Genomic DNA, 16764 nt, shown 5'->3' on the forward strand with positions numbered 1-16764 from the left:
TGCTGAACCTCTTCTTGGAAGAATTTATTTTTTCAGCCCTGATTTTTCTTACTTAGAACAAATTCTTTCATGTGCTCTCCAGAAGCAGTAACATACACCCCATATTTTAAAGCCATCTCCCTTGTTCCACTTCCATACTTCACTCAGGTCACTGCTCACAATCCACCTTTCTCATAAATTACATCCTAATTTCCAGACGTCCAGTCCCCCACTTCAGTAACCCCGTCAGAGTATGGAGTGACGCTGTCGTCTGCAGCCCGTCTGAGAGTTGCCAGCTACCTCACCACACACCGAAAGTCGCGGTGCCCACACCTCTCCTCACTCCAAACCTAAACACACCTCAGATGAGGAAAGGTGTTAACTGCTAAAGCAGCTGCACAGGTACAGAGGATAAAAAAGCTAGAGTCCCTGACTCCAGAATGGATGTGAGATAGGCAAGAGATAAACAAATACAGTCAAGGAGGCAGAATGTGAGGAATGAGAACAGGCAGAAGGAAAAGGAGTGTCTGAGTAACTCTGGCCAGAGCGACGGCACGTGAGTGACACTGATGAGCTGGGGAGGGGCGTCAGGGACGGGCTGGAGGGGTGCTCCGCCCACAGCAGCAGACCCTGGAAAGGGGCAGTTATTGTAGAAACGGTGGCTGTGGGGACCGTCTGCTATTGTGCGGTTTCCCTCAATACAGTGTCTATCTCCACTGTCAGAGACACACGATTGAGAGCCAGTGGGCACCAGTCTCTTAGGCTCATCAGGGCTTCGTCTCTGTCCAGCTGTGCAGGAAGAGATACAAACCCTCTCGTTCACACTTACATTGGCACCAAAAGCCTCCATCACAAAGTGCCATCGACTTGCTGGTGGAGCTGTCTCCCTGAACGACTCGTCTGCACGGAGGCTTTCCCTTGATTTCACCCGGCATGTCTTCACTGGCACAGCTGGGCAGACCAGGCCCTTGGAGAGATCAGTTCCTCCCTAACAGCCTGCAGAGCCCAGGAGGGAAGGGGCAGGTACCCAAAATCCCACCACTGTCCACAGTGGAAAGTGCTGTCCACAGGGCTGTCCACGGCACACAGGTTGTGAGCTCGTGTGGTGAGGGGAGCAGTCGGGAAAGAGATAGTCATGTCCCCAGCAAGGCCAGAGTACACAGTAAGTGACCACACGAGCTGAGGAAGCATTGCTTCTGTTCTACAAGGGATCGGCCACTCAGAGCTGTCCTTGGAACCTGAGAGAGTGGCTTGGGACAGGCCCCACAGAGCCACAACAGGTCCTTCTCTGCAGCCTCCTATGTGACACCAGCTCAGCTGTTGGAGACATCAGCTCACACAGTGAGGCAGGACTATCATGGTGGCACACCTAGACTTGAGATGAGCAGCAGATACTTCAGTGACTGACTACACAACGGACCTCAGTCAATGAACTTCCCTCCTCCTGGCAAAGGACACCCCTACTCAACCGGATGTCGACTTCACTGCACACACTTTATCTTGGACTCAAGTTTTCCTTCCAACGAGTTGAGGCCATTCTTACCCCTCCTATCCTTGATTCCTTGGGGCTCGTCTGATCTTCCTACTTCCAATCAAGCCCTGCTCTTTTGAACATGAATTCAATATTCTCTATCATCTTTTTATATTGCATAAATGCTTTCAAAAAACAGCCCAAGTGACAGGCACGCATGTGCCTACGACCTAGATTTAACAAGGTATTTGCCATAAGAGCATCAACTTCCTCTTAGCAAACAAGGTATGTAGATCTGAGGGAGGCCCCCTCATGCTTTGAGCACGTCCTGTCATTGCTTCCCCTCCGAATCTTTGGAGTCACCTTTGAGGTCTCTGGGAGCACTGCGAGACTGCCGTTCTCTTACTAGACAATGTTAATTGGCCTCACTAATTAGCCTACACTTCCTACTTGTCTTTCTGAGTTGGAAATTATCCAAAAAAGAACAAAGGTTCAAATGGTTTGCAATTTCTATCTCCCTCTCATCTAAGGATGACAATTTTCAATATAATCTATTAAATAGAATTACTTATACTAGAACTTACGTTTATTTGAAATAATTTCTTTTCTTCTTTTTCTCTAACACATTTTACCATAGTCCTTTCTTAGAATAAGAATGCCTTTTTCACACAAAGGGCCTACAGAAAATGAAAAGTTCATTTGAACTGCAAGTTGTCGGCACACTCTGAGTAACTCCCATCTTGAATTCACAAGAAATACAAATTTTTCATTTTTAAAGTAAGTTTGTATTTAAGGTATAACACATGGCATTACAATGTACCTATGTGTATCCATACATACTATCCGGTTACTACAGTAGAAGAACTTAGCATCCATCCGTGTCACTCAGGAACCTGCCCCTGCCCCTCCTCACTGTGGCAAGAACCGCTGTAATCTCGCTGAGGGAAGCACGGCCCTCCCGTTGCACACCAGGGCGTTCACACGTGCTCCTCCTCTGCTTTCACTACTCTGCATCCTTCTACCGCATCTCCCCACTCCCTCCCCTTCCCTCCTCTCCGACCCCCACTTTCTACTCTGATGAGGTTTTCGTTTTTTGTTTTTGTTGTTTTAGATTTTTGCCAATAGGGCGTGTGTGTTCACCAAAGAGAGAAAGGAAAAGGGGGAAAGCACCCCCACCTCGGGGTGGGGAGGGAGATAGCCATGCCATAACCATTCTCCATTCTCCTCTTGGGATTTGGGGCATGGGCACACATGCGTCCAGCACATATTTTAAGCCACCAGGTCTGGGACTGAAACCATGAAAGCAGCCATGTGAGATCCTGCACCTTAACCTCCAGGCCACCAGCTGGCCCCACTGTTATTTGAGGAGGGGTCTCACTATGTCCCCAGGCCAGCCCTGAGCTCATAATCCTGCTGCCTCGGCCATCAGAGTTACTGAGATGACAGATACACACCATGACACCCAGCCTTGACCCTGCACCAGGAATCCAACCCAGGATGCCCATATGGTCCCAGCTGCAGAGATCAGAGTCTTAATGAGTGTGCCACTGAGGCTGGTCCCTGAGGTGGTTTTAGTGAAAACAATAAAACACTAGATAATGGGAAAGGCACAGATTCAGAAAGTTTGTAGTTCTTAAAGCTGAAACTGACTAAGCCACTTGGTTGCTATTTCTTGATAAAAGCATTAGAAAACACACTGGGGTCTGCTCCACTGTGTGGGTGACTACTGCATCACCCGGGCAGGTATGTCAGGGTCCCACTGGGAGAGGCTCACCTGTGCAGGCCTACCTGTGGGGAGCTGGCCACCCCAGCAGGCAGCTCAGGGCCCTGTGATTCAGGCAGGAGAGAACACGCCCTCCCACAGTGGGGACCTGGGACATCCCGGCCAGGGCTGCACTCTGACTTGTACTGAACCGGCAAGAGCTCCTTAACGTGCAGACTGCTCAGCAAGGCAGAGTGGGGGCCCCAGGGGATGAGCCAGCCCTGAAGCCTAGTGGGTAAGGGAGCCAGAGCCCACGTGACAGCCATGGTTCAAGCTCCAGTCCTGGAGGCTTGAAAGGGGAGAGACGGGATTGCTGTGTGGCCATGTCCCCACGGGAGGTGCTTTCTCACTCTCCCCGTCTCTCTCTGCCCAGTACATGTGCGCCCTGGCAATTAAAAAACACTGAGATGATGCTAAGGTGATGCTGCTGGTCCCTGGACCATGTGTGAGGTTGCAGGGCCCCTAATATCTGGGCCCTTTCCTTTACAGACAACAAAGAGAGAAGAGATGTCTAAGAGGAGGAAATAGAAAAGAAAGCAAAGGTCACGGGAAAGCACAGAACAGATGGGCCACAGGCCCCTCCCAGCGTCCCTGTCCTCCCGGCACCTACAAGCCCCACAGAGTGGACATGAGGTCCTACTGGGAGCCCACCCACCAGCCGGGGAGATCCCTGCCCCGCAGGGTGGCAGAACCTAAGCAGCAAGTGTGCCCTGCCCTGTCACAGGTGTGGGTTTCACAGTGGCCCCTCAGTGCCAGCCAGGCACAGCAGAGCTGCCTGGAGAGCACCAGAGCCAGACCAACCCACAGGGGTGATGGTGAGAAGCCACAGCACAGAGGGGCTGCAGGAAGTTGTGGTCAGATGACAGGGAATGTGGGCGGGACCTTCCCAGAGGTGTGGGCGGAGCCTGAGGGAAGGTGTGGGCGGAGCTGCCCCAAGGACAGCCATGCAGCCCTGCTACAGCCCCTGTTCACAGGGCCACCAGATTCCCAAAGCCACTAGCTTTCTGTCACTAACACCACAGACCCAAGGCGAACCAGAGGGAAATGGAGGGAAAGGAGGTGAGGAAAAAAATGGTGAATGACAAATGAAAGCAAAACTGAGCAGTCAGAAAAAGAAGGACAGCCCAGAGGAGAAGAGGAAGAACACTAGGTAATGAGAAGGAGGCCAAGGAAACGAGAAGGGACAGCAGGGGTGGCCAGGGCAGGACACAGGGCATGGCTGCCTCAGTGGTGCCTGGGCTTGATGGCCTTGAAAGTGGAGTCTCAGCGCTGGGGCCATGGCCACAGGTCTCAGGGGACAGCCAGATTGGGGTCAGTCCCCCACCACTCACTCACGGGGGAGGGAGGAGAACCACAGAGGATGTGGGGGGGCTGTGACCCCAGGACAGATCTGAGCTGGGAGGGAAAGGCGGTGACAGGGCCGAGAACGCAGAGGTGGTGTCCACAAAGACAGTGCTCCCAGGCTGCTGCCGCTGCTCCCCTGCCCACAGGGTCCCAAGGCCGCCAGGCCCATTGCAGGAGCCAACAGCAAACAGAGCACAGCCCGGCCCAGGAGCACTGGGGCCTGGTTCCTATGAGCTCGGAGTTAAGTGCTGGACTTCAAGGGCCGCCCCAGGAGACTCTCCCAGTGGATCCAAGAGTCATAGTTTATCTTGCAAATGTTTGCTGATTTATTCTCAGGAAAACAAGCCAAAAATAAGCATTAGTGAAACCCCAGTGATCACTGGGCTCAGGACAAGCCTCACAGAGTCCCACAGGAGGACTCAGGCCGTTTTCCTTTGACCTGAGCTTCCAAATATTTACATCTTTGGAACTAGCAGTTAGCGTAATGGCTAGTCGCTGGACTCCCATGTAGTTGACTGCAGTTCGAATCCCAGACCTGGTGGACTAAACTCATGCCGGACACGTGTGCATGCGTGCCCAAGATCCCGAGAAGAGAATGGAGAAGGGATTGTGGCATGGTCATCCCCCCGGGGGGTGATTTCTCGCTTTCTGTCTCTCTGTCTCTGTCTCTCTGGCGAGAACACGTGCTCTATAGCAAAAAAAATCTAAGAAAATTTACATCTTCCCTTCTCTCTCAGATGCCTGGCACAGAGCTCTCATAAGCCAAGGGGTCCTGGTGGCTGACATGAAGACATAACCAAACACAGCTGTCCACGTCTCACGGGGAGTGTGCCTCCTTCAGCACACACGCTCTGCCGACCTTGACCAAACGCTTACACCACTACGCTCCCTACCAAGACGTTTACCCAAATGGCAAGCACGTCCCTTGGTAAGAGATGTGAAGGCTCCCTGTGACAGAGAGACTTCCACACCCCCATTTCAACGAAGGCCTCTTCCTTTGGGAAGGGGTCCCATAATTTAGAATACTTGCTTAATTTATTTGGCTGTTTTCACGTATAAATCTAATTCAGTCATAAAAGCAGTCCCTCCTACCCAAAGGAAAAAAAAAATCATTGTGAAATACAGTAATTTTTGTAAAGAATATAAAAAATTTAAAAGCTCGTCTCCCTAGATAAGTGATCTATAGTGACTGTTCCTACAACTACGCCATTAGCTGAGGACTCCGGGCAAGCACATGGACCTGGGTAGGGACTCTGTCCAGAGTGACAGAAATAAAGACTACGGGAGCCAGCAGGTGGAGTGGGGGTGAAGACACTGGACCCCCACATGGCAGGCTGTGGTTTGCAGCGGCTTGAAGGCCATGCTGGGCACATATGCATGAATGCCCAAAATCCTGAGAGGAGATGCGGTGTGGCCATCCCTTCTGAGGGGTGGTTTCTCACTTTCCTCTGGCTCTCTCTCTCTCCAGTGAGCATGCACCACTCCCTATGGCCAAAAAAATAAATAAATAAATAAAAAGACTATTGACAGCCTAGCTTCTCAGGAGTTAGGTAAACCGTTTCCCTGGTTTTCTGGAAGTGGGAATTGTAGGTGAGAGATATTGGTGGACGTGCACATTAGCGACACATTTATCATAGACCATAGAACCGGATGAGCAACGAAAGTCATTTTTTAAAAATTAGGGCCAGCTCCATGGTGCAGCAGACGTGTGCTGCCAAGAGAAGTCGCATCCCACATGGTGATCAGGGTTCAAATCCCAAGCCCAGTTCGCCTGGACTGTGCATGGCACACATGTGAGGGCCCAAGACCTGACGGGCCGAGGGAGGGTGAAGGTGGCATGACCAGACCCTGAGGAGGGTCTCTCCTTCCCAGCCCCCTCCCTGTCTCCCTCACTGGTGTGCATGTGCTCTCTCATGACTCAAAGGAAAGAAAACATGTAAAACTTAGGAGGAGACACTTTTTAAATTTTGGTGGCCCAAGGGCATGTGTGCCTGCTGGAAAGACAGACAGACGGAAAGTGAGACAGTACCATCACTCTAGGGAGTGCCCACGCTGCACCCTTCTCCTCTTGGGGATTTTGGGCGCGCGCGCACACACACGTGCCCAGTGTGCATTACAAGCAGAGTCTGGGATTCAAACCGCATAGTCAGCCATGTGGAATTCAGCCACTTTAAGCAACATGCCACAGGCTAGACCCCAGGGGACTTCAAGGGCTAGATGGGAGTACCTAATTTGCCCTTACTAGAAAAGCAGAAGTCGTCTTAAGAAGCAGCAAACACAGAGGCTTCCTGGGGGTGAGGGTGAGGGCTGTGGTGATGTGCCCCAACCTGGCTGCCCTAGGAAGGGCAGGGCAGCAGCCTGTGAGCTGGCCTCGGGGCTACCGTGAGATGGTCTCAAACGACATTTGAAAATAGGTCAGGCCCTGCAGAATGTGTGTCTGACGGGAAGGGAGCCATTGCGGGGGAAGAGAAAGGCCACAGACCATGGCCCCAGACAGTGGTGTCCTGAGGGCTGTGTGTGGACACTGCAGGCAGAAGGAGCTTGCAGGTGGGAGGGAGGTTAGTTCTGACCCAGTCTGACCACGTGAGCCCACCAGGGCCAGCGTTCTCCAGCCGGAGGCAGAGGGGGGTCAGAGAGGCGCCGCACACGCAGAGACAGGGTGATCCAAACACGGAGTGGGACTCAACCCCTGCTGCGGGAGGGGCCTCTGTGAAGCCAGAAGGGGGATAGGGGAACTGCAGGAGTGGGGACCAGCTGGCCGCAGCCTGCCGCGAAGCGGGGCTTATCCCGCAACCGCAAGGAGCTGTAGGTCCAGCCACCCCCTGGGCCGCGTGCAGAGCAGGCCCAGCGCCATCCTCCGAAACCACCCACTACCCTACCCGGTACCCGGCTGTTGCGCCCCGGCCGTCTGTACAAACAGGGCAGTTCAGGCTTGATGCCTGCTGTCCTCCAGCCAGTCCAGTTTCTGGTTTGTGCCGGGCGGAGGGCACCTGCCCCCCAACAGACTCGGCGCCGAGCCTCTGCCGAGCCCCAGGCAGACGCGTTTCACAACCCTGCGAGCCCCTCCTGTGCGCTGCGCAGAAGACCCTTGGGGCTCTCAGGGAGACCCCGGGACTCCGCCCAGTCTCCTCCAACTTTGTCCAGGCGCCAGGCCCTCTACTTGCTTCCTTTCCATCCTTCCGTTGTAGCCTTTTCTCTACCACGTGCTGAGCTCTGTGACCATCCCACCCCCAAACCTGGGAAGGGCTGGGGCCCCTCCAACACAGCTTGGACGGGAATCCTTCCCAGCGCCCCTAGGAGAACACTTCAGCCCCGCCGAGACCCCATCCGAGCACCCAGAACGTGCACCGACTTCAGACCCTCAGACCCCCATCAGGCCCATGGGAGCCAGGAGCCCGGACGCATACTTTTGCCTCCAGCGGAGCTTGGTGCAGGGCGACTGTTCCAGCAGCCATAGCAGAAAGCCAAGGCTGCAGGGTGAGCGCATGCGCACTTTCACTAGTGAAGAGCACAGCTATCAAGGGAAGGCGATTTTAATGTTAAATCCACCAGAGTCAATGCCATCAATTCACATCCAAAATCAGCTAAATGCAAGGGGCGGGACCAGCAGATAGCACAATGGGTAACGGTTACGTGGCTGGGCTCCCACATAGTCAGCCACAGTTTGAGTGACCCTGAGGCTTGAGATCTGCGGGATACATGAGAGGAGGACGCAGAAGAGATTGTGGCGCAGCCATTCTCTCAGGGGGTGATTTCTCTCTTTCTGTCTCTCTGCACATGCACCCTACAGCAAAAATCCCTAAAAAAATGTTTAATTTAAAAAAATGGAAGGGTGGGGCCTTGGGGCATACATGTGGCAGGTTATCGAAAGCAGATGACACCGGGCGATGCGGCAGGAGAACAGTCTCCGGCTGCCCCACTGTTTGAAGGACCCTGTAAGCTGGCACCACCCATCACCAAATGCAGAGTACCCTGCTGTGGAAGTAACTGCTAGGCCCAGGCCGGGCTGACAGGTGCAGAAGGTACATTCGACACCTTTTTCCCTAAGGGAGCCTGAAATGCAGGAGCAGGAAAAACCACTGAGAAGGGCTAGCAGAGGGGGGCCGGGGAGGGCCTGCTATGTGGGGTCAGTAGAGGTAGCTCTCACTCACCCACTAATTCAGCACACACTCACTGGCAGAGAGCCAGTGCCAGGCCCCGGGAGGCACTGGGATTCAGTGAACGAGGGCAAAGTCCATATTCAATTCCGCTCCCTGGGCACAGGAGGCAGCACAGGGGACTGGTCTTCACAGAGCAGCTGGACACCCTGAGGAGGCTCCTGGGACAAGCTGTGGGCATCCGTCCACACACGCGTGACTCAGGACTAACAGCACCACTGCTGATCCCGTCTCCCACAGCCCGACCTTTACACGGATGTCAGACTCAGGGCTTGCCATGGCACCCTCCAACCAATGTAACAAACACAAGAACTTTCCCAGTTTCTCAGTCATCTCGCGGGAGGAAAGAGGGTGTCAAAAATGAACTGTTGCAGGCATGGTGGTTAAGACTCTGGATCCCACATGGCTGACTGTGTAGTTCAAATCCTGGGGCCAGTGGCTTGAAACACATTCCAGGCATGTGTGTGGGTGCAAGCCCAAAATCCTGCGAGAAGACTGGAGAAGGGACTGCAGCAAGGCCACCCCTCTGGGGCATACTTTCTTTCTCACCTTCTCTGTCTGTCTCTCCCCCTGGAGGGGTGCTTTTTGTTTGTTTGTTTGGAGAGGTTTTTGCTATAGGGCGCATGCGCTCGCCAGACAGACAGAGAGAGAGACAGAGAGACAGAAAGCGAGAAATCACCCCCCAGGGGGGATGGCCATGCCGCAATCCCTTCTCCTCTCGGGATCTTGGGCACGCACGTGTGTGAGTTTAAGCCACTGGGTCCGGGACTCGAACTACAGTCGGCTACATGGGAGTCCAGTGACATAGCCATTACACTAACTGCTGGTCCCAGGAAGAGGTACTTTTGTATGTTCTCTCTGGCTCTCTCTCTTCCTCTCTCTCCCTCTCTGGTGAATGCACACACCCTCTGGCAAATAAAATATATATGTGTGTGTGTGTGTCTGTGTGTGTGTCTATCTATATCTACCTATCTATATATCTATATATGTGTGTGTGTGTGATATGTGTATATATATACAGTGGTCAGAAAAGTCATGACATGGTCTTCTATGCAAAAATATGTTGTGACTTTTCTGACAACCCTATATATATGTGTATATGTATACGCACGCACACGCACGCACACACACACACACACACACACACATATATACACACGAGATGTCAGGCCAGACCACACTGCCATGATAAGACAGTGCTCCACAAGGCTAACCCGTGTGGACCCCATCCGGTTTGTATCTGGAGCCCTCCCAGGGCACAGCAGGCATGTCTGAGCCCACCTGTGACCTGGGGCTCATCCATAACGCTGTGGCAGACTATAGCATGAAGACCCCACTGGGGGTGCTGTCTCTGCCTCTCTGTCTCTCACTTGTTCACAGAGCAAATAACCTTTAAAAAATGAACTTTAATACAATGAAGTATACATTAACTATTAGTTAACTAATTTTGAAAATCAATATTTAATTTTAAATACAAGTTCTTTATATAAATATTAGGTCACTGGAAAAGTTGTGACACATTTTAGCTAGACACATATGTCATGACTTGGAATTCCAAGGACCCGATACCTTAAGGATATTAAGGATACCTCCTTAAGTTTTAACTGCTGTTTTTTCTTAACTATCATTTCCCATGACTTGGTTTTCTCAGAACTACTCAGCACTGCCATCACTTCTGATTGTCTACCCAGACCTGCTCGTTTGAGGCCAGCCCTCAACACTCCCACAATTTCCCTCCTGCTTTCTTCTTTTGTGCAATTAGAGAACTACTTCTCCATTCAACTTACATCAACATTTATTAATGAACTAGTAAAAGTCTCAGAGGAAAAAACTAGACAGAACACAGCCTACTAACGTATAGTACGTCACGGAGTTCTAACGGAGTCCGAGTGAAGGCCATCTGCTATCCCGCAAATGCTGTCATCTGGGGCCTTTAGCTCACAGCACAGGTGTGCACTGAGCAATGGTTCTCACTCGCCGACACACTTTCTCAGTTACCGTGGCAAATGAGGAAAGGCAAAGTCGCATGACTGCCTTATCCTAAGTGAAATGAAGCTAAACTGTCTCTCTTTTTCTCGTGGTAAAATGTGCATGACAGAAAACCTGCCATCTCATCAGCGCACAGTGTACCCTCTGGTGGCACTGTAGATGTCCCTCGTTTGCAACCATTACCACCACCCATCTCCGAACTTTTTCTCAGACTGAAACTCTGAAACGCTAACTCCCATCCTTCCCTCCACCAGTTGTCCCATCGGCAATTACAAATACTGCACAGGCTCCTGCAATGCTCCCCTCCTGGGATGGCAGCCCCCACTCCCCAGCTCCAGGGACCGGCCTCTTGGGGGACAATCCCTCCCTGGAATGGGCAGGGCTTGGTCTCAGGATGGCCCAAGTGCCCCACATCCCCTGTGCACCCTCCCACCACCGCACTGCACTGCACAGTGAACAGATCATACACGGTGGGGTCTGCACTCCCAGGAGAATCCAGCACCACTATGACCTAACCAGAGCCAGGGCCCAGGCAGCAGTGCGAGAGATGGGGAGTGGCTGCAGATACCGGGGACGCCTCACCCACCTGCCTGCGGCGCACACTGGGCTACGCGGCAGTCGTAGTGGGGGCTGGTAGGCCACGAACAGATCAACAGACTGGCACTCTCCGAGATCTGGGAGGTAAGGATCCCTGTGTTAGATCCTCTCTTTCAGAGCAGAATATCATTTAAAGATATTACACACTAAATGTGTATGAAAGGACATGTATTTGAATACTCAAAAAGTTAGGCAAATGAAAGTATCTGCTCTAAAAGGAGCATGGGCATATAATCAGAAGCAGATACTACGCCACCGATGCAAGACAATTCCAAGTAGATACGTTGCCAAGAATCTTGAGATTTACAGGCTATGGGACCAGCAGTTAGCGTAATGGCTATGTCGCTGAATGCCCATGTAGCCGACCATGGTTCGAGTCCTGGACCCAGTGGCTTATACTCACGCCAGGCACATGTGCATGCATGCCCAAGATCCCGAGAGGAGAACGGAGGAGAAGGGATTGTGGCAGGCCATCCCCCCTGGGGGTTGATTTCTCGCTTTCTGTCTCTCTCTGTCTCTCTAGCAAGCGCACGTGCCCTCTAGCAAAAACCTCTTATAAAAAAAAATTAAAAAAAAACAATAATAATAAAGAGATTTACAGGCTATGAGTTACCAGGGCAACAGGGCTGGCATTCCTAACAGGGCAGGATCTGGTCTCCAAACATGCTTTCCATGCCACGTATTTTAATCATTCAGCGTGTTTAGGACTCTCACTTAGATGACACGGGGCAGATTTACTTTAGTAAGTGGTTTAAAGGCAGCCCAGACTGCTGTGTCATTGAACCAAAATAATAGTTTGTATGAAACTTATTTATTCCTCAGACTTCATCCTATTTAAAGAAGCAGTGGAAAGAGGTTCTCAGTGTTTCAATACATAGCAAGGCTGTCTTACTTTCACTTATTTCAGAAATTCTACATGGGCGATGTGTTTAGAATGCCACATGTACCTTGTCGGAAAACAGTCTGGGGACTCTGGAGGCTGGTTCCGTGGACGACCTAACAGGTCTGCAGCCCTGTGGCACCTGGCAAGATCCGCACTCTGGCGCCTGTCGTCCCGACAGGGGCACATACCCTGATGCTTCCTTCCTGTCGCTGCTGCTTCCAGTTCCGCCCGCTGTCACTGAACATCAGGAGGTAGCTGGTCACCCAGTCAGAGCTCCCGTACCCACCCTGGGTGGCCACGGCCGTGATCTCCATCCTGGCTCCAAGGTCAATCTGCAGCCACTGGTATTTATTTGACACAAGCGGGGACCAGCCACCGGCTCCTTTGTGTGGAAACAGAAACAAAAAAAAAGATAAATATTTGAAAATTGGATTAGTCTGTAAGAATGTGAACAGAAAGGAAATGATAAAGGTCATAGTTTCAAATCCTAGAATACATAACCTCTCAACACACCCACAGACACACACACACACGGAACACAGAGAGGAGACGTGGGTGAGGCCTACACTAAGTGCTTTTAGCTCATACCCCCGGACTCTGGCGTCTACCTCATTAACTTAAAGTGCTAACGCAACAGGTAGACAGCGATAGGGCGGGCGCCACCACGCCCACAACAGGTAGACAGCTGAACACCACCAGGCACATCGCCCCTTGGGACTAGTGTTTTTACTGGCCTGTATGCATAACCTGCCTTTTGCTGGACATGAAGGAAAATATCAGACGATGGGAGAGCTAAATTCTTAATTCTGGATTGCCAGTGTTAAGGGTTGGAATAGGAAAGGTAGTTGTGGCATAGCCTAGCATTCAGATACTTAAAACACAAGGAGAAACAGACATGTTTTGTTTTGTTTTTCAGAGAGATTTTTGCTAAAGGGTGAGCATGCACACCAGAGAGACATAGAGAGACAAAAAGACAAAAAGCAAGAAACTACCCCCCCAGGGAGGATGGCCATGGCAAATCCCTTCTTCTCCATCCTCCTCCCGGGATTTTGGGCACACACGCCTGCTGTCAGCTTTTCGAGCTGCCAGCTCCAGGACTTGAACCACAGTCAACCATGTGGGAGTCTGGCAAAGTAACCGCTATGTCATCAGCTGGTCCCAGAAGCAGACATCTTAGAGAACATTTTGAAAGGCAGTGTGGTAGAGGTGGCAGGAGCACAGGTGACGGTGACTTCGGTGCAGGGAGGGAGAGTTGAGAAAGCCCATCAAGCCGTGACACCTCAGCTGTCTGAGTGACAAGGAGCCTCTCGGACATATAAGACACATGCAGACGGAAATTACTGTGCTTTGCTGTGTCCAATGCTTGTCCAAAACGGAAGAGTACAATGTCTGATGACGAACTGCTAACAGATTTTGTTCTTTCAGCTTAGTAGAAATATGAGTTATGTATTTGAGTTTAGATTTAACATACTGAATTTTTTCAAATTTTAAATTCATATATAATTATAAAAATTGGGAAATAAGTTTGAAAACCACTTTGATATTTTGCTAATAATCAATATCTAGAAAACAACGCTGTCAGGCGCCAGCAGGTGGCATGGTGGTTAAGGGCACTGGACTCCCACATGACCAACAGTGGTTCAAGTCCCGGACCTGGCAGCTTTCTTTCTCTCTCTCTCTCTCTCTCTCTCTCTCTCTCTCGTTCAGTCCCTCTCTGGTCAAATTAAAGTAAATAAATAAAGCTAAATAAAATAATTCTTTAAAAAAAAAAAAAAACTGTCTCGTAAACAATCCCTAGAATGCCTACTATGCAGAAGGGAGTTCAAAAAGGGCTAGAAATGGCAGGGTTAAGGGCAACTCCCACCCCCACCACACACAAACTAGCAGTGGGGGCCTGCAATCCTTAAAAAAATATGGGAAGCTGCAAATCTTCGGTCAGCACATGTGAACGACAGCCCAGAAACGGAGCCCAGAGGTTTGCACCTAACGTTCGGGGTCACTACTGCCTAAGCCACAAGAAAGGCGCGTCTTCCCAGCTCATCCACAGCCTTTCCCACTGCCACCTCCCTCTCCAGCCTCAGCTGCCTCACAGAAGCTGGACAAAAAGCCATGATTTATGCATGTCATATAAAAACGTGTCCGGGGCCCATGTTCTTGCAAAGAAAAAGGCTCCAAAGCTGAGACGCCACCAGCACAGGAAGGTCCTCCCCACTCAGGAGAAGCCCGGGAAGCACGCTGTGAGCAATGAGTTCCCAGAGAGACGCACTACACACCCCAAATTCCCTCCCATCGCACCACAGGGCAGAGGCAGCATGCTGGAGGCAGAGGTGGCACCGCCCTCCACTCCAGTGGAGGAGCGGCCACGCCCCGGGTTGAGGTCTGAGGCCTCGCATCTGAACCATCTATACCTGCTACGTTTTAGTAGCGTTCTAGGGAGAAACTGAACTTGCACTGTGTATTTTGGAGTAGAAGGTCAGAAAATGGAGGAAAAATAAAAACTTGCCACCCACGCGGGACCAGCGCAGGACCAGCCCTGCTGCTCATCATTTGCCATGATCCCACGTGCACCCAGCAGGTGACGCTGCTTCGCAGTCTCTGCCTTCCAGCCAAGAAAAGCAAAAAACATTTGGGAGGGCACTACTATGGTATGAATGGCCCAGAGGCAGGGTGGCACGGAACTGCTATCGCATGGTGCTTAGAGGTGGGGCTTAGTCAGAGTGCTCAGGTCTCCAGGGTTCCACCCACTCCTGCACTGAGGGCTGAGAGCACTGGACTGATGGGGTCCCATGGACCTCTCACCAGGGACGCCTCCACTGTGGACCTAACAGGTCTAAACATTTTAGAAAAAAAAAAAAAAAAAAAAACCAGCACACAGAATCTGATGTACAGAGGCAAAAATTACCCTGTTGCATGCACTTTTAGAAAAACCTGATCTACAAGCCCATTCGTTGTGATTTGAATGGCTTAGTCTAGTACCTGGGAACACAGGCTGACTCCATCAGGCTCCTGGCCTGAGTGGTCAGGTGGGCCAATGGAACAGAATAGAAACCCCAGAAATAAACTCCCTAACATAAAGCCAACTAATTTTTAACAAAAGGTACCAGTCAATCCAGTGGAAAAAGGAAAACCTCTTTAGCAAATGGTGCTGACAAAACTGGATATCCACCTGTGGAAAGATGAATCTGAACCCCTATCTCTCACCATTGACAAAAATCAACTCAAAGTAGATCAAAGATCTAAACCTAAGAACTCAAACTATAAAGTGACTGCTGGAAAACTCTGGGGAAACTCTGAGAGACACTGGGGGAGGTAAAGACTTCTTAAATAAGACCCCCAGAGCACAGGCAATAATCCCAGAAATAGATAAGTGGGATTACATCAGATTAAGAAGGTTCTGCACTGCCAAGGACATGGTAATCAGTGAATCGACAGCTCAGAAAGGGAAAGTATTTTGTAAACGATTTATCACATAAAGTACCAATAACCAGAACACACAGGGAATTCAAGCAGCTGTCCAAAAATGATGATCAATAATATTAAATAATGGGAGAATTAGTTGGAAAAAAAATAAAACTCTAAGGAAGACATATGAATAGCCAAAGGCATATGAAAAAATGTTCACTATCCCTCATTACAAAGAAGATGCAGATCAAAACCACAATGAGATACACCCTAGTCCCAGTCAGAATGACGAAGGCTAAAAAAATAAAAATAAATAGTAAGTGCTGGTGGGGGTGTGCTGAAAGGGGAACTCTCTTACACTGCTGGTGGGAATGTAAATTAGTCCAGCCACTGAGGAGAACAATATGGAGATTCCACAAAAATTTACAAATAGAACTACCATATAATCCAGCAATCCCACTCTTTGGTATCCACCAAAGGACAGAAGACTCCTTAGTTGAAAAAGTGCTTGCACATCAATGTTTACTGTGGCATTATTCACAATTGCTAAGACATAGGACCAACCCAAATGTCCATGAACAGAGGAATGGATTGAAAAACTGTGGCACATATACTCTATGGATTACTACTCAGCCATAAAAAACAAGACCCTGGCTTTTGACAGAAAGTGGATGAATATGGAAGATTTACTGCTGAGTGAAGCAAGCCAGGCTATGAAGGAGAGACATTGTATGTCTCCACTTATTATATACAGACTGTCCATACTCTATAGCCTAAACTGAATGACTAGAGGATATAGAAACATAGAAAATTATTATAAATACCAGATACAGTGTGGGAAGAGGGTGGGAGGAGGAGAGTCTGAGGAAGGACATTAAGGGGAAAAAATAGTGAGACAAGGCATTTATGGGACAAAGAAATGAGTTATTATCTGTTGAAGATAATATGTATAGTATTCTCACCTGGACTGGTGAGAAACCTACACATGTTGGAATGATCACTTTGCAAGCTAAGTGACATATGTGATTAAATGTATAAAAGAAATTGAAATAACAAATTTGTAAAAAATTTTAAAAAATAGCTTCTGACAAGACGATGCCCCTCAGTGCCGAGCCTGCACCAGCATATCACATGGGTAAAGAGAACGTGGTATCGAGGCTGGAGAACAGCACCATCTGGA

The 16764-nt window shown here is 50.2% G+C and overlaps 1 protein-coding gene across 1 annotated transcript in view; it reads right to left on the reverse strand.

Annotated features, from left to right (window-relative positions):
• LOC102479195 (contactin-associated protein-like 3) overlaps positions 1–16764 on the reverse strand; it is a 215268-nt gene that overhangs the window by 182952 nt on the left and 15552 nt on the right. Inside the window, 1 exon segment of the mRNA XM_027769064.1 lies at positions 12371–12564. Coding sequence (XP_027624865.1) covers positions 12371–12496 — 126 coding nt within the window. The 5' untranslated portion in view covers positions 12497–12564.

This window comes from Tupaia chinensis, unplaced genomic scaffold, assembly GCF_000334495.1.
Source record: "Tupaia chinensis unplaced genomic scaffold, TupChi_1.0 Scaffold148378_1, whole genome shotgun sequence".
Taxonomy (NCBI): Eukaryota; Metazoa; Chordata; class Mammalia; order Scandentia; family Tupaiidae; genus Tupaia; species Tupaia belangeri.